The 26,309-nt window shown below is 37.0% G+C and overlaps 1 protein-coding gene across 1 annotated transcript in view; it reads right to left on the reverse strand.

Moving 5' to 3' along the window:
- Positions 1–143: 143 nt before the first annotated feature.
- THBS2 (thrombospondin 2) overlaps positions 144–26,309 on the reverse strand; it is a 33,403-nt gene continuing 7,237 nt past the window's right edge. The window contains exons 5-22 of the mRNA XM_040553998.1: positions 24,663–24,859; positions 23,776–23,916; positions 23,421–23,517; positions 22,195–22,365; positions 21,225–21,401; positions 19,552–19,725; positions 18,979–19,106; positions 18,723–18,875; positions 17,452–17,670; positions 14,120–14,227; positions 12,184–12,343; positions 10,598–10,716; positions 9,926–10,160; positions 6,820–7,047; positions 6,104–6,375; positions 5,039–5,136; positions 3,005–3,144; positions 144–2,333 (exon numbers count right to left, since the gene is read on the reverse strand). Of these exons, the coding sequence (XP_040409932.1) occupies positions 2,326–2,333; positions 3,005–3,144; positions 5,039–5,136; positions 6,104–6,375; positions 6,820–7,047; positions 9,926–10,160; positions 10,598–10,716; positions 12,184–12,343; positions 14,120–14,227; positions 17,452–17,670; positions 18,723–18,875; positions 18,979–19,106; positions 19,552–19,725; positions 21,225–21,401; positions 22,195–22,365; positions 23,421–23,517; positions 23,776–23,916; positions 24,663–24,859 (2,825 nt within the window). The 3' untranslated portion in view covers positions 144–2,325. The remainder of the gene's footprint in view (positions 2,334–3,004; positions 3,145–5,038; positions 5,137–6,103; positions 6,376–6,819; positions 7,048–9,925; positions 10,161–10,597; positions 10,717–12,183; positions 12,344–14,119; positions 14,228–17,451; positions 17,671–18,722; positions 18,876–18,978; positions 19,107–19,551; positions 19,726–21,224; positions 21,402–22,194; positions 22,366–23,420; positions 23,518–23,775; positions 23,917–24,662; positions 24,860–26,309) is intronic.

Genomic DNA, 26,309 nt, shown 5'->3' on the forward strand with positions numbered 1-26,309 from the left:
AGAAGAAAGGCAGTGATTTGTAGCCCAGCAAGAAATTTTTTGGTTTGTTTGAAATGCAAGGCAAAAGGTTATTTAATTGAGGGCTTTGGGGAATGGAATATTTCCTTCAATAAACAGTTTAACTATAAAAAAGGTAAAGAGAATTTTTTTTATAAAACCTTTTTACAGTTTATTTCCTATCATTAATTTCTTAAAATATATATATATATATATAAATGAGGATCTGACTAAATGAATCAGGACGTTAAATGATAAAGTTCCGTCCATGTAAACAAATAAATAATTATTTACAATTTTTGGCAAAACAAAGTGAAATTTCATTGATCTCACTCTCTCACACACACACTTGCAAGGAAAAAAATGAGAAAAATAAAAAACCATCATAAATAATTTACATAGAATAGGAAAATTATGATACAGTCCAAATATTAACATCTTCATCCCTACACTGATGTCTCTCTTCAAGAAAACAAAAAACCCTACACAGCCATTACAATCATTACATTTAATGAAGTAACCCTCCCTTCTGCTTGGGACTTGGGGATACAATTTGAAACACCAAAAGAAAGAAACTGAAACACACTTAAAAACCTCATGAAGAGGATTTGGAAAAAAAAAATTGAAACAAAAACAAACAAAAAAGAATTGATAATATGACCAATATAAAATGTGCAATAAAGCCAGCAACTGTGGATTTCTTTCTAATGAATATAGCACTAAAATCTATTTCAAGGGAGAAAAAGTTGATTCAACATTTATCTCACTATGCCCTATAAGAAGGCAGAGATACTGTATTATTCCATTAGTAAACCCATCTATGAATAAAATTACACCAGCAAGTGTTCTTTTTGTGAACAAAGCCCATACAACTTAAAGAAAACAAAAACGAAATGTTAAACATGTTTATACTATTGTATATCTGAATAACTGTTGTATCTGTTTAGAATAAACACTGGTATCCCTTCAGCATTATTTTATAAAGTTCTATATACAGCAGACAGGTAAAAATACAAAATATTAAAGATAGGGTAACTGGATATATATTAAGGTTCCATTTATAAATTCCTTATTATTATTTATTTAACTTTAAAGCATACTTGAATATAACCCTTGCTTAAGTGTATACCATGCTTTGACGATATCTACATATTGTGATATGCTTTAAAAATAGCTTTAAAATATCATCCTTTGTAAATGTATTACTGATGCATTATATGACATGCTTTAAAATAAATTATCAGAGAAGGTAGCTTGGTGTGATAATCATAATAAATATTAACAAAATATTTATAAGTGGAACCTTAAGCTCTTACCTTACCAAATTAAGTAATAGTGGCGTTGCCACCTTTTCAAAAACCCAGATCAGGATTCAAGATGTCAAAGTGCGTTTTGCAGCAGAGGTGGGAAAGTGGTTCAGGTTAATTTTGCTCCACATGTTCATGGGATATTTTTTATTATGAGAGAATGCAAAAGATAATGGAAATGGAATAACTAGCAATCATTTTATGAAAGTCAGACAATGGTGATAGTTTTCACTTTTAAATTAATCACTCTTCCCTTTCACATGGGAGTCTCGAGTTCAATTCTGTTTGGCCTGAATTAACTCTCTGATAACAGACAATGTTTAGGTTGCAAATTTGACATTTCTACCAACTTTAATTCTAATGGGAGTTATTAAGAGCATCTTCATCAGCTAAAGGACATCTTATTGGATCAAGAAATCTTCATAATTGACCTTCATTTTATTCTACAAAAGCTTTTTCATTGTTAGTGTAAACACTGTTAGTGTGGCCCTCTGTTACTTGGCTACAGTTGGACCCAGAGATTTTGTCACTGAAGTCCAGCCCTGATCAGAGCAAGGAAGCATCAACCACACACCTAAAAAGTTATTTAAGCACTTTTTTCCTCATTTAAAGATAATGACTAATAATCATTATCTCCCCCCTTTTTCCATATATATATATATAAATACATTAAGTAATTACATTTTTGTATGTAAACGTCATTCCTTAAGAAAAGGCAAATAAACAAACAAATGTGGTTTGCTAAGTTTTCACTCTACAAGTGTTCTAACGTATCAATCTGCTTTTGCTTCAGTGGTGGGTCAGACGCTCGTGTTTAGGTTTCGTTAGTGCTGGCTGTGAGAAGGCACTTGGGTGAAGGGATGGCCGAGCCACTCCTGGCAGCACGGAGGTACCTGGTCAGTGGAGCCCGTGGACAGAGAAGGAGGTACACAAAAACAGAAAATGGGAGTACCAGGATGTACTGAGGTGTCTAGGTTGCATAGCATTTACAGTACTTTGCTGGTAATGCAGCAACCATTGCTCAAGCATCTGAAAGAAATGGGGAAGAAAAGATGTTAACTGTTGTGGTTGATTTATTGGTTTAGAATTCAATCAGACAGGATTGAATGATACCTGTGTAAGGTTGCAATGCTTCCCATTCTGCATTTTCCTACACGTGAGAACATTTACATAAAAATAGGCATCTACCTATATGTGCACACGAATATGCACCTATGTATATGTTAATATAAAAAAAATCATATATAGAGAAAATGCTTTCCAAGGTTTTCCTATTTCAAAACATTTCAGAGGTGGCACAATACACAGACATGCTCATTAAGAATGTCTGCTCTCTCCTTCGTGTCTCTTGGAAAGAGGGGTGATCCTGAAGTAGTTCTCTGCCCGCAGGACACACTGAAATAGCCTACAAAGGAAAGTGGATATGCAGAGGGAATTCTAAGCGCGTATCTCACTCAGATTTCTATCTCATTTTTTTCCAGGTGGGTAATATTAAACATCTGGGTTTTGTTATTCAAATTGAGATTACTACAGGGGCAAAGAGCATTCATGGTATTTCAACAAATCAAGGTTCACGACATGCTATGAGATTACAGATTGCTTTCAGTAACAAGAGGCTACTTTTCTTTTCCATATTTCGTGCTTACTCCATAGGTCGTATCGAAGGCATCAGCATTTTCCAGACATTTTCTGTAACTAACCTCTGCATTCATATTTGAGATCAGAGAAATAGACCATCTCCTGAGAGAAGACAAAAAGACCCAATCGTCCACCAGCAAAGGTTGTATCATAGATTGGTCCAGAATCCACCATGACTTGCTTCCCTTCATAAACTAAAACTCTGTAAAGAACATAATATAAATTAGAAAAGGAGGATGATGGAGTGTCCAGTGCTAAGGGCTAGTAACAGCTTCCAAGAAGTGAATTCATTTTAACAAGTCACCAGATAACACAGCTTCATTGTAAGGATCACTCCTCAACACTCTCTCACGCCCACATGCCTGGCAGCCATAATACATTAATCAAAAGTAGTGGAGCTGTTCTATAAGTAATTTTATGCACACCATCTGCAAAATATTTCCCAATTCTTTATTTAGAACAGTCAAGTCTCCTGGAATGAACTATGTCATGTACTATCATTCATTGATAAGACTCTGTCCCTGTGAACTCAGAGGTTAACACAAGACCTAGCCACATAGCTTTGCAAAGTCTTCTTTACAGCTGTGTGAATGGCTGATTTACTTATCTCTAGGTGCAAGGGCCAAAATCAGAAATTGGAAAAACTGTCCCTTTAGATTCTAACAAAACATTAACTGGAGACATGTTAAATTTCAGTTTCAGACGTCTTAAGCTCCTAATGAAAGCTGGAAGGATTTGGACACAAACAGCTAGATTTATAAACTGGAAAAGAAGGAGTCGGTTCTTTTTTTTTTCTTTTTATCTTTTTTTCCCCTTGAGTGTCTCAGACACCCACCCTGGAGCCAACAGACCTCTTCATTTTTATTTTCTACCAGACAAGTTGCAGTTCCTTGATCTTAGATTATCCACTTCTCATGGGAGACCTTATGACAGGAACCTTAAGAACCTAAGGTTCTTAGGCTCTCAGTCTCTAAAAATAGCCAAACGTGAAGTGAGTCTACAGTCTTTTGATTACAGCAGAGACAAAAAAAATGCAGATCTAATAATGTTAATATTAAATTGCTATTTCTGTACAAATAACATAGGTCCATAACTATACTATTGAAATAATTGCTTTTGTTTATTTATTTCCTTTTAAAACACCCTAAAGAATGAAGGAATCTAATGTCCCAGACCATAGAATTTGTCACGGTAGACTAACCTAACGTGTTACCATATGAAATATGTTTTGTCTGACACTAAGTACATTCTGCAAAGGAAGCTACAGGCAACAGCAACATGAATGAAAAACTCAAGTTTCTTTTTGACCTCTATCAGCCAGTGCTTTGCACTGCAATCCTTTGATGCATAAAGACTTATACATAGAAACCTTTTTTTCCCTAAGAGACACACCAAGTAGTCTAACCAAATTTGTCCCTTTGTCTTTCACAGCCAAACTCCCCTACTCTTACTGAACACAAACTAGCAAGACCTTAAGATGTCAGACTCTGCCCCATGAAAAACATACTTACAGTTACAGTAGTCAGTACAAAATAAAATTGACATAAACAGTTAATGCTTATTCTTTGGAATATCAGATAAACAGCTGGGCTTTAAGGAAAATAATATGCCATAGCTCCTTGCTATGTGCATTGCAGATGTGCTTATGGCTACTTCTGCAGTATCTTGTATAAGCCACTATTGGAGACAGGATGCTGAAGCAGACAGGAGGTTGGCCTACTTCCCTGTAGCAATTCTGATGTTTCTAATTAATTTCATTCATTCAAATTCCAGAGGCTATGGAAGAATCTCATGTTCTAATCTTGCTTTGAGTTTTGCTTAGGAATTTTTGGTCCCTTTACAGAAGAGCTATTGAGAAAGATTTTTTTTTTTTAATTTAAGAATATTTAACTGATGTGAATACTGAACCATCCTTACTAAATTAAATACACCTGAGTCATTCCAAATATAACAAAATGGTTCCCTAAATATTGAAACAAACTAATGTAAGTATTACCATTATGAAAACTAACACAGAAACTGATGAAATAGCTGTTATATCAACAGAAACGGAAGTTATACTAATTCTAATATAGAGGCACAGAAATATTTCTTACTTTATTAGTCCTGTTTTAGGCCTATGAACCAAATGCCACCTGTATGCAGTATAATCTTTCCAGCCAATGTTCTTGGGATCATGCCACAAAGTACGCACCTATGGTAGGAATACAAATGCCGTATTAGAAACACTGCTTCAGAAGTGTACATCCACTACATTAACTGTACATGCGGCCGCAGATCATTTGCTGCAGAGCATGAAACCAAAACCAGTGTTTAACATATGATGAAACCAAAACCAGTGTTTAACATATGATCAGCATACTATTTTTTCACTCTGTTCCTTTCTAGGGAGAGTAATGAAAATTCCTGTCTGTAACTATAGATCAGTTACTTATCTGTCACTGAAGGCCATTACAGCATTGAATCTGACTTCCCTTATGCAGTCCTGCCCCTATTTGCACGTAGACACCCACGCTGAAAGATCTGATGCTGCTTTTCCTATCTGTATGAGTGGCTCCACTGAGTGAAACGGACTGCAGCTTGTACAGATGTTACTACCTCTGGCTTATTCCTTGAAAACTCTTGCACTCAGTTGAGGCCTCGCTCCTGCAAGAACTCCAAAGTGTGAAATTCCTATTCACACACAAAGCCTCACTAACTTCTTTTCCAAAAGGCACAAGATCATTCTGTGGCTGGGCCCTACTTGGAACAGGAGTGATTTTTTCTCTTTGTTTTCATTTCTTTTCTCTTTGGCTGTCACTGGTTGCTGAGGTCTAAACCAAGCATAATTCAAACAAGCTGGAATGCTGAAGGAACAAGTGCCAGTACAGAGGTCACAAAGGATTTGTGCAGAACTGAGATCTCTTACTCTTTTTTGGACCACACCACACCTTCCCTTTTACACATGTAATTTTTTCCATTCATGATTTTTATATGTGTAATGTTTTCTTTGAAACACAAGGCAAATGCTATTATTGACACTAATAATATGTGAACTGAAGAAAAGCTTGTAATCTTCTGCAACAATTGAGGCGTGAAAGAAAACTTATTTCCAGACACCTCCCTTCTTGTTAAAAGATTAATCAGGCATCATCATAGCCCTGAAGTTTTAAATCTCTCACCTGTCCAGGGGTGTTTCCAGTGTGCCAGAGAGCATTTCTCAAGTGTTCACCAGTACCAGTTGTTGAATTCACTACCTTGAGTGACACACCAGAATAGCCATAAGCCCTGGTGGGTTTGTCCTCCCAGTAGGTCTGAGTGACCTGCTTCCACATCAGAACATAAAACCGACTGCTGGACTGGTAGCCAAACACAAAGCCAGCATAGTCATCGTCACGGTCTGTGTTAACATAAAACGTGCCACTGAAGTCAACGGAGCTGAACTCATCGTAACCTGGGAGAGGACAAAAGACATAAACCACTGAATTACAGTGTTGGATTCAGCCACCAACACCCAAGAGTCCCAACTTTAATCCTAAGCTTTGCTTTTTCAATTTCTTCACCTGTAAGAACAGAGGTAATTACACTTGCCTACCTAACCTATCCTATGGAGGTTTCTAGAGAGAAATATGTTATTTACAAGGGATAAAAGACAGCAGGCACTACACCTACGTAAGGTTTTTCTACAGAATATTGCATGTGTGTTACAGCCAGTGACAAACTGAATGGTCAACAAAGGCAAACAGCATTGAGATATTTTTAATTTGGGCATATACAACCAATGTTTCAGTCCCAACCTTGGAGCGCCAAAAAGACATGTTTATCTACTTTTTTTTTTTTTTGATCACTAGATCACTGGTTGTTTATGCAAAGATGCAGGCTAACATTTGATACTTACCCACCGCTATTCCAGGATCAGAGTTGGCAGTCTGCACCAGTTCCTTGCCTTGATGGCGAATAACCCAGTTGGGATCAATCTGAGCTGTTCCCTTTGGGTCCAGAGGGACCATCTGGAATTTTCTGAAATCTGTTTCACTGATGGCATTGTTTTCAGGGCATACATCATAAATATCCGGGACATTGTCATTGTCAAAGTCATCTTTGCAAATATCACCTCTGCCATCACCTATAAGCAACAGGAATAAATGAATACAATTGTTAGCAAATTATCCGTGCTACCTAATGGCTCTTGCACTAGTGGAAGAAATTTATGATGCATGTGAGTACGTTATTTCTTGTTACTCAAAGAATGCTCCAAATAAAGCTTCATTCTCTGAAAGTTCATTTGAAACGAACATTTGAAATGTTGCTGGTAATGACTGGAAGAAACCATCAACTTAGATCAGGGCCAAAATTAATGCTAATAAAACTGGCCAGTCAGTGGTTTATGACAGTCATCAATCTGGCCCTTATTCTATATGCTTCTTCAGAAACAGTGTTGGGGGACTTGGAAGTTTCCTATGCCGATGTAATTCACTAATGTTTGTATTAAATTTTCAGTATGATTTGTCCCAGATGTGGATATAAGGCCACATTTTAATACATGCAGTGTAAATGAATTCAAGCAGTGTTAAAATCTTTACCCTACTGCAAATTACCAAATCCCTATATACTATTGAAGATACTCAATGTTTGTGGGTTTTTTTTTTGTTTGTTTGTTTTTTCAGACTTTATCTGTGTCTCAAGATTCCTTCAGCAACAATCCATGCAGGGTGCTTCAGATTGCAGAAGTGTCACCGCTATGTCAAAAGAAAGTGGGGACAATATTATTGTAAAATATGTATACATGCTTGGTTACTCTTTCTCTTGTGGGTAAAACAATTTGTCTTAAGATAAAACATAGCACTTCAGAAACACGTAAGAAAATAGAAGGAAGGCTCTGACTTTTACAACAGAAGCAACTGGATATTACACTGGGTACTAATAATGTAAAACCAGACCCACCAGTTAATTTGCTTCTAACTTCACATAACTGAGCATCTCCTTTTTAAAGTGTTTGTGACTGTTCTAAGAACATGGGAATTAACAAAATGGGAAATAGCAATGATCCAACTAATTAATTACTAAGCTATTACTAGATGTTTCAGACAAATGCAAAGCTACATTACCATGCCTAACTGGCATAGTATTTTTCAGGAATAAAGCTTTCATAAATAGAGCAGAAAAGCAGAATGAGTCTTAGACAACAGCCAAAAAGGATATTTAGAGTAAGCTAAAGCATCTAATAACTCAAAGACTTTTGAAAGTTCAGCTATAGGTTGCCCAGAGAAGATGTGGAGTCTCCTTCTGTGGAGATATTCAAAACCTGCTTGGACAAGATCCTGTGCAACGTGCTCCAGGGGACCCTGCCCGACCAGGGAGGTTGGACTAGATGATCTCTAGAGGTCCCTTCCAACCTGAACCACTCTGTGACTGTAAAATAGTCCTATTTTCCAATCTGGCAATTGGCCATGGAAAACTCCAAATCCTGATCAGCTCTGTGTGCTCAAGCACCTGTTTATCTTAGCACTTAGAAGAAGAGAGTGAATTTCCAATTTTATTCTCCTTGCCAACATCGAAGAGGCAATATTCAAGTCACAGGAGAACTTAGTTATCCACTGAAAGTCTTGATGACATTCATTTGGTACTGAGCTGTTGCTGACAATGTTGACTCTGTGTCAAGAAAAGTTAGAAAGCATTTGTTTACCCAGCCATGTCCAACAGCTCTCTGAAGGGCCTCATCGTTAAATGCTATAGCTCACATCTTCAAAAGCGTGGGAGCATCTTTTGGCTTTATTTATCATTTTTCCAAGATTTTTCTTGGGCCTGTTGCTGATGACAGTGATGAGCTGGCTAAAATTTTTTAAATTTACTCTTTCTGTGAATGCTTACTCCATACATAATGGTACTCTCACTCACAAGATCCAGGTGACAGATGACTATACCTCAGTTTGGGGGCACCCTTATTTTGGAGTATTTCTGACATTACAAGGCTATACTAGAAATTGACAAGTACAAAGATATTACCGTTATATCATTGGACTGAAAGGTAAAGTACTACTACCAATCAGAAACTTCCTACAGCAGTTGTCTTACCAGGAAACCAGTCAGGTCTCTGGATTTTGTCTTTCTAAAAGTATATAAAACCATATTGTGTAGGTATTAAATTCTGCTTTCAATTTCACCAACATAACCATGGAATGACTCCAGCAAGTTGTATAACTCAGAACAGAAATTGCTCACGTATTTATTGCAAGGACCATTATTGTAGACATATTGTGTTGGTTTTCAAAGGATCAAATGTTTTCTAATTTACATTTATGACTGTGAAACTATCACTATTTGATTACTGAAATACAGCCAAACACAAAGAAGGATTGTTTGAGAGTGCCCAGCAGTATTTCAGGACAGAACTGGAAAAAACAAGAATTACATATCCATTTCTTAAACTGTGAAAGATGCATCATCAAAATGTATTTAAAGTTACTAACCTATAAAACAAATTTGAGAAAAGCTGCTCAAAAATACTTTTTAGAAAAATAATTTTAAATCAAAAATGATTCTAGACTTAAGAACTGCATAGTCCCCTTTTCAAAATAAAACAGAACAGTAAGCCATATTTTTTCCATTTTAATTTTCAGAAGACATCTTGCCTGAAAACAAAGCAAATAGTTTTTTCATTTAAGACGTGAAATTCAATCTGAAATATTTTCCCAGTTTTTTTATATTTCAAAATTAAAACCAGAAATATATACATATATATATATATATATATATATAAATTTCTGAAAGGTGTTTCTCTATAAATAATCATGTGTTTGTTTGAGCCCCTCTCAGAGGGATTTCTTAATGCGCTAATTGTGGTCCAAATTGGCTATAGCACTTCCATTGAAGTCCATGCTGCCTCAAATATAAAACATAGCTCAGTTTGATTTCGAGAGTATTTCTCTTCATGAAATATTTCTATTCCAGGATCAGAATTGGATACTAAGAACCAAGTTAAATTCATGTCACATTGCTCTTACCATCAGAATCCTCCTGGTCAGGGTTGTATCTGAGGCGACAATTATCCCTGTCATCTGGAATACCATCGTTGTCATCATCAGGATCACAGGCATCCCCTTTACCATCTTTATCATGGTCAGCCTGGTTAGCATTGGGGATGTAAGGGCAGTTATCTTGGTTGTTCTGGTGGCCATCCTCATCTATGTCTTCATTGTTGTCACACTGGTCACCAACAAGGTCATTATCTGCATCAGTCTACAAAAAAAAAAAAAAAGATCATTACCAAGCACAAAGATACTGACAGCCTGATACTTAAATTTCTCAATATTTTTCCTTGGGAACTTCTCTGCAGACAAGTGATATTGTGATGAAAAACATCTTTAATAGAAACGTGATTTACAAATAGGATAGCTACTTATGCAATCGTCAGTGCATCAGACCTGATCAGAATTTGTTTGGCAACAAAATGTGTCAGGTTATCTAAGAGCACAGCTACAAACTCTTTTAAGTGATGTCATCATTATGGTAGGGGCAGACACATGAGATACTGGGTGAATGTATGCAGTGCAGTTCCTTCAGTCTACCTGTATTATGCAATTGCAAGAGAAACAGCAACAGCTTCAGCTATTTCCTCATATGTTTTCCTACTTTTCTCTTCCTTTGTCATTAATGAAACTGTGCCTAACATTTACCTGGTCTGGATTATGCATCAATGGACAATTATCACACTGATCACCAACTCCATCACCATCTGTATCGCTCTGGTCTGTGTTATAGACGTAAGGACAATTATCTCGTTCGTTAAAAATGTCTAGGAGGAAAGAAGAAAAAAAGACTGAAGAAATCAAAATGATATGTCATTCAGCACAGACAGTCATAGACTGTTAGAGTCACGAGTAAATAAGCAGCATTCATAAGGTGTTCACAGGCTGATATATCATGAAACAGTGGGTAGTATGAGAAAAAAATAATACAGTATCAATCCCACTTTTCTTGCTATGATAAACACTTCTATATGTACTTTCCTAAGAGATTTTGCTAAAGTAAGGTTTGATTAAGTCATGTTTCTACCCTTTCTGCACAGATTCTACATTTCTTTAAAAAACATAGATGAAGAGGTGGGGTATTTTTAAATAATTTGATTTGTACTTTCTTCACATATGCTATATGTAACGGCATAGAATGCATAGCTATATCATGGTGGAATGTCTGAATAGTTTTGTATAGAAACAACTGTATTAATGTTCAGCTGCCTCAGCACTAAGTGATTTCATTTTACCAGAACATATGTCATTTATTGTACAGCATGCCAAATTTTAAACAGAAACTGCTCCCCCTCAGGAAAGTTCATTATGCAATGGACAATCTCCTTCAAAAATTATAATATGTAGAAAAGAAACATAATCAATACATGTTGGCATAGCTGTCTGGAAAGGACACAAGGACCCTTTCCTACACTATATGGTCCCTGGATATTTGTGCAATCTTTAAGCCAACACATTTCTTTCTATTTTTTTTTCAAACATATATGCAAACTCCCACGAGTACTACTAAGAACCTGATGATTTGAAGGACGAGAGGACTCAAAATATTTAGAAGTTTAATTCAGATAAGCATCCTAAAGTTTCTACGATTACTGAAGGAAATCCAAAACCAGATTTCTACAACTAATAGTACTTCTGGATTCAAATAAATTTGAACTACTACAAAAGTAAGATTTTTGAGAGACATGTGACTGATTTTTCCCTCCTTACTTGGATCAAATCTGGGTCATATAGACACATACGGGTAGATAAAATAAACACCTTTAATAAAATTGTAAGACAAAACAATGTGTATTTGGATTGTTATGGGCATTGCAGTGCTTTCATAAAAAAGCAGATTAATTTACTGCAGATATTATCTTAACTGCATGGATGATCTGATGTTCTTTTCCCTCCCTAAACTTTAAAAAGGAGAAAAAAGTCAACAAAATTGTTATATTAGACACTGATTACTTTGGAACACAGAGGAAGGAAAGAATTTTTTCTAAGATTACACTAACAAAAGATATGCTGTGATTTATTCTCCAACAGTATCCACTGTATTTACTTAGGGACATTATGGACAAGTATACTACACAGGAGAGATGGACCTCAGTCTTCTCTTTCTTCTGTTGCATTTTTGAGCAGCTAAACTTGATTTTATTCCATGTACAAAAGCAGGTATTCCATCTTACTGGCCATAACTCATAGTGTACTTACAGCACAGCACCTAATTCTCAAGACTGAAAACATACCATCTCCATCAATATCCACAGCACACGAGTCACCCTCCCCATTATTATCTGTGTCAATCTGAGCAGGGTTGTGCACATAGGGGCAATTATCGCAGCGGTCACCAACTTCATCCTTGTCATAATCAAACTGACGAGGGTTGAACAAAAGAGGGCAATTGTCCTAGTGAGAAGAAATAAAGACATTTAAGAATATAAATCACAGCTTGAACTGAGGTCATCAGCACATACTATGAAGTGGTAACTCTTCCTATTCATCTTGGACAGAGGCCAAAATCAAGACATGAATACATTATTTTTCCAGTGGACAAACTGTGCCTAAACTGAAAATCTGAAGAAGCACTGAAGAAGAACTGAAGAAGCACTGCCTAGCTCACTGTGTATTTTGCATTTTTGTACAAGATATGTGAGGCATACAACTTATCTCACTATGAGAGCAACAGACATTTTAAATTGGATCTATACTCAGAAATTTCAACAGAAGTGCAACCCACTGGTACCTGTGTTTTGTCAAAACCAGAATATGTTGTAAAATCAGTCCAATCTCAGTACATATTATTTTTTTTGGAACAAACTGGAATCGATACTCTGATTTCTTTGGAACAAACTAGTATCAGTATTCTCACTTTTAAACCAAGTATTTTCATTTTTCATTTTAAACAAGGACTGACTTTTTATGGGTTGTGTTATATTGCACATGATAATAAAGCACACAAAAATTTAAAAAGCAAAATTAATACAAAATACTCTCATTGACCCAACATATTTTTCCCCAAAACTGTTCCCTTTACTGCAACTTTTAGAAATTCATCTATTTCAATCCCTAATCTGAAAGACTGCCAAAATAAAATTTCTTACGCTTTACATAACCCCAAATTACACAGGGACTTTTGCACAGGCATTTGCTTTGTGGAAAGCAAAGAACCAACAAACCAAATCAAAGCAGTGGGAGTGAGGGGCAGATCAGCATTGTGGAATCTGAAGGGAGTAATTTGAAAATATTTTTAAATTACTTTTCCTCTGCAAAAGCAAAAAAACATTCTTTACTAGGAAATCATTTTTAGCTTCACATTTTAGATTCCTCACATATATGTTTTATATACTTAAAGACATGATATAGGGGCAAGTCGAAGTTTTATACTGTACATAAAACTGAACAACTAGCTACAATTTTTCCGTATATATGTAGTAAGCCATATTATGTTATCAAATGATTCTTTGACTTTTTAAATATGCCATACAGAGGCTTCATGAACATAGTTCTAACTCAGTTTTAACCATCATTTGCTCTAGAGAATCTAGGCTCCCTGTGAAGGGAACAAAGAGGAACAGTAATCTTAAATTCATGCATCCTAAATATGTTCAGAAAAGGAAGAATGAATCCCACTCTTGATATATTTCTGACCTTTTGCTGATTGCAAAGGGATAACATGTTTAGACTAACTGCCTATCTTAAGTTCTTCCAGTTTATGAATCTCATTCTTGCTGGCAAATCTAAAAGAGCAAAGTATGAAACAGGCTAGTAACTTTCCTCCTGTCATTTCCCCTTGATGCTGTCTATGTTTACAGTTACTATCACAATTTGCTTCTACCATACCTCAGATATAATGTCTATCAGATTTTAAAATGCAATGGAACAATCATTCTCCCATTGCAAAATACAAAACTCAATTGAACTGTTTTCATGCACACAGCAGAACCCGGAGCAGATATGGAGAACTTAGTTTAGCCCTGGGCTCCCCAGGCTCTTTTGATCTTCCCAGCGCTACTCTCATTTGACCCAGCATAACTTTACTCTGCAGCAGGCATCATTCAGGGAAAGCAATGCAGAGTAACTCAGATTAAGTTTTGAACAATAAGGCTCTCATCCGTTGTAATGGTTTTCCTTAAAAACAGATGTTTAGGTCAAATGAACTGATAACAGAGAAATGCATCTTACTTTGTCATCTTCAACACCGTCATTGTCATCATCCTCATCACAGGCATCTCCTTTGCCATCTTTATCAAAGTCCTCTTGGCCAGAGTTAGGCAAAAGGGGACAGTTATCCTGGTGAAAAGACAGAATTGAGGCATTAGGTTTACATTATGTCAGAATGACTTGCCTGGGTATAAGAGCAGATATGTTACACTGGAGGCTATAAAACAAGAAAATCATCCACAAATACTTTTTAAGGAGTCTGTGTTTGTTGCCAAAGATAGTAGTTCATTTGCTGCTTTCATATTGTACAGTAAGTGAAATGCATCTGCAAATCATTCTATTTCTCAGCTTTTCTTCTGGTAAAGGGATGTTTCCAGTAAATTTTAGATGAAACTATCTAGCAAAGAACAAACACACCACACGCACACACACTTGCTTACATCAACTTCTTATAGACAGCTCATGAAGTATGTTTGAAGATTACATATAAAATGTCCAAGTTTTGTTGCCAGAAAAGCATACAAGCCAGGAGATATCTTCAGAAACAGTTGTTCGTATGGAAAGTTACTGCAATGAGGTAGTACACAGCAGTAAGGGGAACCCTGTATGCATGGGTTTTGAAAAATGGGCCTTTATACTGTTCTGCTGCACTTTTGCTCTCTCATAGCTCTGAAAATGAAAGGTGAATTTATCTCTTTATTATGTTAACAAAGCCTTGTAAAGAATGATTATTATAAAAGAATAAAGCTTAGATTAGACTGAAAAAGTAGAAAGAAAAACAAAGTTTTAACATGTATTCCCTTTTAAAGAAAGTACTAAAATCAGCTGAAAAAATGGATTGCAATTCTACCACTAGCTAAGAATAAATATACCTACAAAAAAACACTTTGTTATTCTCACTTTTTCTCCCATGCCATATCTATCTCAGACCAAAACTGTATCTGCCAATGGACTGCAGAAATATCTTTTTTTTTTTTGATAACATCTACCCTAAAAAAATGAATATTCCAGTAATATTACCAGCCCTGTTTTTAACCTCAGCAGTTCCAATAGTACTGACAATTTAAGAAAGAGAGAACTGGAAAACTTGTGATAAGTATCAAAACCATAATGTAACTGCAAACTTTTTATGGCATATTTTTACAAAATACTTGTGAACAGCCTTTATTCTCCAACTCTGTACTGCCTACCAGTGATACAAAATGATTTTTATTTTTTTTTTAACAATGAAAAAAAAAATAGTCAAAGCTTGCTCAATCACTTTGTATGTTTGCATCTGTATGCTTGCCTGTCTGTATTCTCTATAGATTTCAGTCCAATTTCATACAAACCCAGTAGTGAGGCAGCCGTTTCCTATGAGCTCCCTCAAGGGCAGCCGGTTCCCATAAGCTTTACAAAAAGAAGTAAAGGATGAAGAGAAGATAGATCTAACCAGTGCACTCAAAAAACATTTTATTATGTATTAGAAAGAAGACTTAGACATAGAATCATAGAAGAATTTAGGATGGAAAATATCTCTAAGATCATGAACTATAAACACTAACCTAGCACTGCCAAGTCTACCACTCAGCCACGTCCCTGAGCACCATCTACACGTCTTTTAAATGCCTCTATGGATGATGACTCAACCACTTCCCTGAGCAGCCCATTCCAATGCCGAAATTCCAGAAATCTTTCCCAATATCCAACTTAAATCCCCCCTGGAACAACTTGAGGCCATTTCCTCATCCTATCTCCTGCTGCTTGGGAGAAGAGACTGATCCCCGCCTCACCACAATCTCCATGGAGGTAGCTGTAGAGGAAGTACACCTTCGACACACCTTCCACCTGAGAACATAACCTCAAGACACAAACCCACAGTAAACTAGGCTTCATTGGTTCACCTGTTGACCAAGTTCTACGCTGTTCCAGTAATACTTATCGAAAAAGAAAATATTACTTTCATGTGAATGCAAAATAAATTTACAGTAAATATATTCCTAAGATTTTATTATTATTACCTACAACTACTTGCTTTATTCATGTAGCTTTGCTTAGGCTGTAAGTAAACTTTGAACCGTTATCAGCTCAAAGAAAGAAGCTTTGGTTTGTTTCTGGTATTTTTAAGGTGTTTTTCTTTCTTTCCCCTTAAATGAAATACTTGTGTCTATTAGACCAACACGTATCTTATAGAAAGCATGAATCAATCCTTGGAAACAGTTTTTTTCTGAATGGGTACAGCATGTTAGGATTTTAGTGAAAACTAATCATGTATCTTACATCTTGAGTCAACATGTTGCAGATCCTGATGAAGGGAACCAAAAATGAATCTATGAACTGTAACTGTTGAACTGGGTGGAACCACAATGAATACACATCAGCTAGGGTGAAGAAATCGGTATTTGAGAGGCTCTGAAACTCTTATGCTGACAAAGCCTAGATTCACAACTTAACTGGATTACACCTGGGTAACTTCTGATTCTCTCAAACTGCCTGATTTCAAGCTTTCCTAGCTTCTTGATCCGTATTCCTATTTTTAACAACATAGAAACAGGTCCCGGGGAACATACCATGGCAAGCAATCACTGGTAAACCTATATACAGCCACTTTTAGGCTCCCTGATGCTTACTTCCTCCTTTGCATAGTGATCTTTCATTTTTCACTACGATGGCTCAGCCACAGCAGCAAGGGTGAACAGTCCCATGCCAGGTCTAGAGCCAATGTGGCAGGCAGGTCATTCCATCTGAGAGAGGGGGTAAGAGCTGTGACTCCACATTCTGAAAGGTAAGAGAGGCTGCACTTCCCATCTTCTCCCACCAAGCGTTACAAAGACAACTCTGTCTAGTTACTCGTATTCATCTCTGTTTCCCACTGCTAAAAATCTTCCTCAAGCTCTGAATCCAGTTTCACAGTGTAACTCTTTAAAAGGAAAGGATACTCCACAAAGGATTCAGAACCATAGACCTTACTTGACCACTAGTGTCTTGTTATAAGCCTTGCAGGTGAGATTTCCTACTCACCTGCACTCAGAGATGCTGTTTAGTTCTAACTAGCTGTGCGCTCTACACATGCTTTAGGCAGCTCCTATTCAGTATGCTAACGCCACTCACAGGCGCCCCTGCCTTCAACATATGCCGAGCAGAAAGAAATCCAAAGCAGAGGACTATGGATTTCATTTTGAGAATCCTTACTGAATCTAGTGTTAAGTGAATACATATTCGATGGAATCTCCCAGAAAATAAGAATGCTATAAACATTCAAAGCTTAAATGAAAGCAACCACCAGCTTGATGCTGAAAAACATTACTTACAACTGTTTGGAAAAAAAAAAATCTGGTTATGGTGTAACTTTTTATCAACAGTATTTTACCTACCTTCACACAGTGGTATGTAGCATTAGCAGCACAGACCAAGTTGTTATTTGGCCAGCCATCCAAATCAGAATCCTCACCACAGATGCGTCCATCACCAGCATAACCTGTCCTACATTCACATTTGTACATAGGATCACTGAAATGGCCTAGATAGATGCACTCCGCAGACTTATGGCAGCTGTGTGTCTTGTCCTTGCATGGATTCTCAGGTTCACAGACCTGTAACAAATAAAGCATACTAATTGGAGCATGATAATCATCACAGCCAGCTCTGTGTGCCTCAACTTTATCAAAAGCAGGCCAGTTATTTAGACGCCTAACGAGAGGAACTTTGTTTTAATTGTGGTTAGTAAGCCATATTGCTCTGTCAGTTCACATCTCTAGACATTGCGTACAATGAAAATAATTAAAACAAGCCACAGGAAAAATTGTACATTATTCAAAAGAAATCAAAGTGGTTAACATTTTCAGGACTCTTATCTGCGTTCTTCCGTATGTCATTAATGCCCAGAAATTTACTGCAATGGAAAGTACACTGTACTCACCTGTTTGCTTCAGTGTTCCACCTGTCAATACTCAAAGACTACCTTTATTTTCTTAAATCAAGAACAGCCTAATGCATTTTCACATTCCCCTCAAGTAAGCTTTTGTTACCTCTTCATATCACTTTGCTTAATTTCTTTGACAGTTTCTGAGAATCTTATGTTTTATGTTTAGACTTCACATGTTGAATCAACCAGAGTTTGATTCAACAGCAACAGAGAGAAGGCATTCTAAGGCATCTGTTTTAATATTTTTGTCCTGTCTCTCAAACCATAGCCTTCAATGTCACTTTCACTTCCTTATATCCTTCCCCACTGACAGTTGTCAGCCCAATGGAACTTAAGGAGAACTTTACACATATGTCTGATGATATCCACATTAACAGCAATATACTTATATGGGTAACTATCCTGATTCTTCAGTTCCCAATCCCCCAACTAGGTATATACACCCAAGAGAAATCATTGCAAACTAGGGGAATGCCCACTTCCTGCATGTTACACTCATTTGGTCCTAGGCAGATGTCTAGAGAAAATAAAAACCTTTAACAGAAACCAACAAATTCAGTGTTTTGTCACTTGAACCAAAAAAAACCACCCTGAAGCAGAAGCTATCTATTTGAAGTTATCTTTGTTTTGCACCCAAGTTTATCACATTTTAATTCACAGATACTTTCAGCGAGAATTACTCAGTTTCTGAGCCATCAAATTCTCTCCAACATCACTTACCTGCTTCTCTGTCTTGGCAACTTCCAGTCCTACCCCATAGGGCTGACTTCCTTTATAGCGTGGAGGACATGGCAAGCAGTGGAAACCTGGATTCGTGTTCACACAGCGATGAACCTGATTCACCTTAAAGCAAACATCTGACACAGCTATACACTGTAGGAAAGGAAAGAAAGAAAATAATTAGATGGCCACATAATTCCCAAATAATGAAAACTTCACAGTAATTTCCTGATGTTAGTGGAAATAAAGTCAATACCTCATCAAGATCCTCACAGACTGTACCATTGCCAAGGAAACCTGCGGGACATGGCCCGCATGACCAAGACCCATCTGGGTAGCTGTTGCATTCTGCTCCAGGAAAGCAGGGATTTGACAAACACCCATCTGGAAAAGACACATAAAAGCATCTATTAAGTTATGAGCATGAAAGGCACATAAGACCATTTAAAAAACAGCAATTCTCTGTTCATAAGCATAGATCACATCTGATACAGACAAGTCTCATAAAAACCTTCAAAATTAGGGTTATTAAGCGTATTTAACATTGATTAACTATTGTTTTAATATGAAACTATTACAGGTTGCTAAATCCAGTTGAATGCATTTTAGGCCCTGGTTGAGAAAGGCATCCCTTTTCAGGAAGAGTCAGTATCAAGAAAATATATAAAATCCCAGTGATCTAATCAGCACCCAAAAAAAGTTAAAAGTGCTTTCCTGTAACCAAGGTGTCATTAGCAGATTTCTGTAGTGTCAATTCAAATTTTTTCCATTAAAGAAACAAAAGCGAAAATAACTACACAAACAGAATAACAAATGATTAAATACCAACCAATTGGGCAATCCTTCTTATTGCACATATCATGTTGTTTGGTATCTCCCACACATGGCTTTCCTCCATACTGTGGCTCCGGACTGTTACAGAGGCGAGACCTCTCACGGATTCCTCCTCCACAGGTAACAGTACAAGCAGACCATGGAGACCAAGGACCCCACTGGCCATTCACTAGAATATGCAGAAGAGAAGGGAAAAGAAGTGTACTGGGGACAACACTTCGTGCCAGTTACAACAATCATTTGCTCGGATCCCTGACAGTTTCTCACTACACACACAGAGGAAGAAAGATGCTGGCAAAGCCTTCTACTGAGATAGCAATATTTCAGAAACGAGCAAGCAAATAAAAAATACCCAACTGCTTTATGGGCATTTTTGGCCAATAATTCAAAATAACATTCAGTGCCCACTGGCTTGGTGCGTTTCCACTTAAGCTGACCAGAGCAAGTACGGCAGCTTCAAAGCTCCCTGCTAAGATTCCATTTCATACAGACAGCAGCAGGTAACTACAGGATACAAACTTCTGCTGAGCCAGACCTGTGCTCTAGAACTTTGAGGTTAACAGCGTGTTCAGCATTTATATTTTGTTGAAGCTATTACTCTTGTTTGTTAATCTATTCACCAGTTTATCTTCAATGGCATTGCTTAACTCAGTATAAATGACTTATTTGAATGATTCTTCTGCACAATTTAAATTGGTACAATCCCACCAATTCTGTTGTCATCACTCCTGATTTTTCATGAAATATAAACATTTTTGAACCAAACTGTTCGTTCTTAGTGCTGTAAAAAAACAGAAGTGCAATAGCGTGTGTCCATAAATAAATCATCCTTGTCAATGTTGCTAACTTTGCGTGCACAAGCAGGTAAAAAAATAGCTCTTTAAGTAATATTGGGTTAATACTAGCATGAAATTCAGGCTCATATCCCATAAGTAGAATGGAAAGCATGGAAAGAAGAGGGAGTGAAGAAATACATTCAAAGTGAAAAAAGGAGGAAAAATAATATGAAAGAAAGAAAAAGAGAGGCATCAAAAGCAATCTCTAAAGAGGTTAGAACATGTAGATGAGGAACAAAGAGTTGTAATATGAAATAAATGTGTTCCATATATATAAAATATATATGCATGCATTCAAAGAAGCCTGACTACTGTGGATTAGATGTCTATTCCTAATATGTACAGTACAAGCTTCCTATTAGATAGAAAATATTTATATGTTTACTATGCATCAATAAATAAACTATAAAATGAACTTCTCAAACTGTTAATGTTTAAAGCCAAATAATAACTTGGGAGGCTTATAAAACTTCAGACTGCATCCTTATGTTCATTCTAAAAACACTGTGAGGCAGATTAGCAAGATGGTAACTACAACCATGGAGAACTGTTGTGAATATCAAGAGGTTACACAGAAAGTCAGTGCCAAGCCTGTAACAGACATCCCCACTTCTTGACTCCTGATTCCTCCAGAACCTCTGTGACCACTACTTGCTGAAAATGATGCTAAAACTCAGAATCTCAGAGCAAATAAGAGTTAGTTCACCCCTAAACTGCAAATGATATTCTCTGTCATAGAAATTCACTATAATCTAGAGCTGTATAAAGAGAAGAAGTTCAACTTCTTGAACAACATTATTGAGTCATCTTTTATTTAAGGCCACAGACTTACCTGGGCATGGAACCTTTTCACATTTCTCTGTTTCACGCCCATTTCCCACACAGTTTTTCCCACCCATCTGGGGGATAGGGGAATTGCAGAGGCGGATGCGAGTGATATTTCCTACTCCACAGGTAACTGAACAGGAAGACCAGGGAGACCAGTGACTCCAGCCACCATCTTGACGTACTGCCAGAGAAAAGAGCAAAATTCAAGGAAATAGCCCACCTGCAGCAGTAATACAAACTCACTTGTAAACTTAACCTTCTAATAAGCCCCTCACCACAGCTGATGCACATCCTATCTCTTTCCTACCACTGTCACTTACAAAGTCCAGCATTTCAGATTGGTCATTCAAGTACAGCTTTAAGAGTCTCAACAACCAGTATAGCACTAAAGTGAATGTTAAACATTTTACTTAAAAATAAACTCGTTCTAATGGAACTAATATTTAAAATGCATACTTGAACAATTAGCAGCTTCAGCAACAGTCTCAGGTACTCAAGTAGCTTGGATATAGAGACTATCTGCAACAATATGAACTACAGTTCTGAGGGAAGAGTATGATCCTTTTAATACCCAATTCCTAAACACTACAAAGCTACTAAAATGGGCCAACAGTCATGAAGGAATGGCAGATCAAACCTAGGACCCCAGGTATTGCAAATATGAACTGAGTGCTATCTCCATGCTGTCTTCAGAGAAGAGACTCCAGTTTGTAATGTATAAGAAAAGATGACGTACTATCTTTTTATTTAACAGAGTGCCCAGAATGCACATAGATACCACGTTGATAGTAAAAGGAGGAATATTTGAAAGGGGAGACAAAGAATGTAACGATAGCTACTTTAATTATACATATGAGTGTTCATATGCCAACCGTTATGAATAACAAGTGTTCACAGAAAATCCAGGCTAAGCTTATTTTTCCTTAGAGAAGTCAAAAGAAACTTTAAAAAAGGGGAGAAATTTTATTACTTACTGCGATGGTCGCATTTCTTGAAGCTACACATCCTTGTTTGGATGTGTGGGCCTGTACAAGCACTCCTGGTGACATCACACGACCTTCCTCGCATCTGAGTCCCAGAGCCACAGGTAACTGAGCACTTCGTCCAGTCTGACCAGGGTGACCAGCCTTCCTCACTGTCATCAGCTGGCAAGCAAAAGATACAAAAAAGTGCTTAGCATTAAAAGTTGTTTCTATTATCCCACTTGGAAGATTTTCACTTCCCTTTCTCTGTATAATACATGCTTTCTCCTTTAGATCTCTCTTTCTAATTTGAGCTACCACTGAAGTTAGGGAAATGTGGTTTAAGAAAATGAGAGGTTAGCCCAGATTAGATCCTGAACCTCCCTGTGTGCAGTGCACTTGCACAAGGCACTGACCCCTTGAAGAAGGACATCTTACTTCTAGAATGCACTGAGACAAACACTCAATTCCCATATGCCTTTGACTTCAGCATACAGATCAGTATGATGCACACCTCTGAACACAACATTACCATGAACATGATCAAAAGCATATTGAAAGAATGTGCTCTGTGCTCTGAATAGGTAAAAAACTCTTAGTTTATTCCAATGCATTTTTATTTAGAACATCTAACCAACTGAAGTAGAGCTGTTTTCTTCTGTAATAGATCTGACCCGTACAGAGGGAAGAGTACTGAACTCACACTGAAGTCCTAGTAAAAGACTTAGTAAAGACTTGGTAAGTAAAGAAGACTTAGTAAAATTACTAGAACTATCACTCCGAAGCCCAGGCCACAGCCTGCAATTCTGTCTTAAATTAACCTTGTCAACCTGTTCCATATAAGAAAAGAAGGCAAAAAGATGTCCTAACTTATGCTAGTCTGTTTTAATTAGGCAGTATGGAATAGGAACAACAGTACATACTGTTGCAAACAAATAAAAACCAGAATGCCTAGCCTTTGAAAATATGACTGGGGAGGGGTATGCATCTAACGTCTAGTGTCCAACTTAGCTATGCAAGTTACCAGCTTACTTCTACGCAACCAATATAATTAGTGAAGAAAGCACAACTCCTCCAGAAGGTAACTTTGAGCAGCAAAGTTATTTCATATGATCCTTTCATACAAATAAGTTTTTTATTTCTTCTTACTTGCTTTACCTCTTGTTGTGACCTCTCCAACTACTAGTAGTGTTTTAAAAACTGACAAAAAGTATCTCTTTTGTTGGCTAAATACTTACAGTGTGAGCAGACCGGGCAGCATTCACCTTCAATAAAAGATGGATCAGCACATGAGACTGGTGGGCAGGTTATTTGATGGCATACAATTTTAGAATCCTACAGGCAAAGAAAAACAACATACTGACTTACACTCACATAGAGAAGCAAATAAAGCTGTTTTTTTTTTCTGGGGAAGGTTTCACGTATAGAAATTCTTCGATTTGTTCTAAATGACATGGATATGGGAACTTTTTTTCTTGAAAAAGTTTCATAAGTCTAGGCCAAGCTCTCAGTAAATGTGACCAGACCTGGACAGTCGAGCTGGATTAAACCTGCTGTTTGTTTCTGCAGAGAAGAATATCTCCCAAACCTTACCTGGCAGGTGCACTTCGTGCAGCTATCTACAATCCAGCTTTCATTATCTGCAAAGACACGGCCATCCTGCCAGCAAACAGACTGGTTCTTGAGTGTTTTGTTAGGCCCAATCAATTCCCACATAATTTGGTTCTCTTCAGACTAGAAGATGAAGCAAATGAAAAAGTTAGTGCGCTTTGTAAGCAAATAATTTTAAACAAGGCAAAACTGAGAAACACTACTGGATTTAAATTTTCCATAAAAAACTATACTTTTACATATGTACATAAAGATGATGACCTCAGGTACTGCAATACCATGTATTAATTGTTCACTAATAGCACAACTACACTCATCCAGTAGCAGGGGAAATTTGTTCTCAGGAGTTTTTCTTCCTTTACATGGGAAGATTTTACTCTTGAGACATATGGAATATTAATAAACTTCCTTCAGAAAAGATCAACTTATCCAGAATAAGATTTGCACACTTCAGTAAAACATTGCCATCTCACTTACTACAAATATCTCATATACTTACAGTTTTGGTACCTTGTGCATACTTGTTGATGCATTCAGAAATGTATAAGCATGGTAACATTGCTTTAACGGTATACAGATAAGGCATAGTTTGCTAGCTTTCAATTTCCAAACTTGCAGTATCTTTTAAAGGTTTGATTTCTTCTGTGTCTGAGTGCATGTGTATGTGTTCTTTTAAACCCAGTCAGTGAAAACCAAGCCTTCATTAAAGAGCCATACTCAAGAACTACCTTACTAGTCACTTTGAAAATGTGGGTCATAGAAACCTCTAATAGCCTCACCATCTACGAATCAAAGCGCCAGGGGGAAGAGAAAGGAAAGAGCCCCAAACAACAGACCTCTTTCAGTTCTTCAGCCTTGCAGGTACTTACCACTTTTTGGAGATTATCAGCTAAGTTATTCACCACAATGCGCAGGCCAGTGAGCTCAGTGAACATTGTTCCCAGCTCTTCACAGGAGCGGTCACAGAACTCAGCCTTCTTCTCTGGTTTTTCACCCACATACTCGGTTGTGACAGCAGGGCTCAAGTGAAGTATTTCAGTGCTCTCGTTGATGGTGTTCACTTCAGCTGGTAGCAAGAGAGGGAAAAAGAAGAGTTGCATATAAAAAGTTCTTCCACAGACTACAGATTCCTGCTGAAATCACAGATTGGCACCCATGGGTAGAGTTTAAACACAGCTCTTTTGGAACAACTTCATGTTATATTATACCCTGAATAAAAGAGAAGGGTGAGATGTCAGCTGGTTCCAATAATTGTCTTTCCCTTTTCTAAATTAAAAGCCAAGCTCTGTCTTGCACAGTGCTCGCTTTAAAACACTGTTGGCACTGCAACACATTCATTTATGAAGAAAGCGAAAAGGACATAGTAACAGAAAATCAAACCCATTTCATCCACTCAGAGTCATGAAAGGTTTCTTGTTTTTTCATGACCTATCGTGTTTTCTCAATGAGAGAAAAAGACACAAGAAAAGTCTCCTCGCAGCAAGTCGTTGGCATTGTTCTGCCCATATATCCCATGTTTACTTGGACCAATATGCAATATATAACCAACCTCTGGGCTGCTTATGTTTCACTACCTGGTGTCAAACTCAGAGGAGCTGTTATATTGTTAGTTTAATTCTGAACTGAAATGGAGATCAAGCTAAGATCAGGTTGATTTGTCACTCCAACCACTCCTCCATCAGGCAAAACTTAATTAAAATGGAACTTCTCGTGCATTACAGAGGGAGAACTGAATATGTTCTAATATCAGAGTTTAAAAGACCTCCCTGTCTATAGCAAACTCTTGAAAAAGAATGTAACAGAAAGCATCAGCAGTAATTAAAAAATAAAAGAAATAAAACAGTCATAACTACATAAAACAATCTGGCTTCTATTAAGCATTTAAATCTTCACCAGGTAAATATTCTATGGCTTCCATGAAAACTTTCTGTACGGACTCAATGGCACGTTCAACTTTATTACCAGCTATATAGAAATCCATACTGTCCCATCACTCAGTAAAGATTTGTTTACCAGATTTAGAAATGCTGTAATAACTTGAGGTTACCAAGCAAAAGAGAGAAGCAAAGCATATAGCAATGTAAAAAGAAGAAATCATTAGAGGAATGTGAGTCGTAAAACATATCCTTCTGAACACCCCAATACCAGTCACTGTAGACAAGCCATGGAAAGTGGCAATGCTAAAAAAATTTTATGGCTTGATTTCATGCTTGATCGTACATGAAGCGCTAGAGTTAAATGTACAGGCAATGAAAATGGGAGCAGAATTATTCTCTATTCACTTAGAAGTCTAAAAAAAAAAAAAAAAGAACAAAGAACCAACCCATAAGATGACATTAAATAATTGCTTCTCAACCGTATTTAAGATACTTAGTTTGATGTGATTTTCTATTACTAGGTATGGAGTATCTGCTGCTAGCCACCATCTACAATAAATTTTTTGCAGTGTTCCAGAATTTATATAATTGTCTATCTTCACTTACAGGATGGAAGAAAACAGATACACCACATAACGG

This window comes from Cygnus olor, chromosome 3 (assembly GCF_009769625.2).
Source record: "Cygnus olor isolate bCygOlo1 chromosome 3, bCygOlo1.pri.v2, whole genome shotgun sequence".
NCBI lineage: Eukaryota > Metazoa > Chordata > Aves > Anseriformes > Anatidae > Cygnus > Cygnus olor.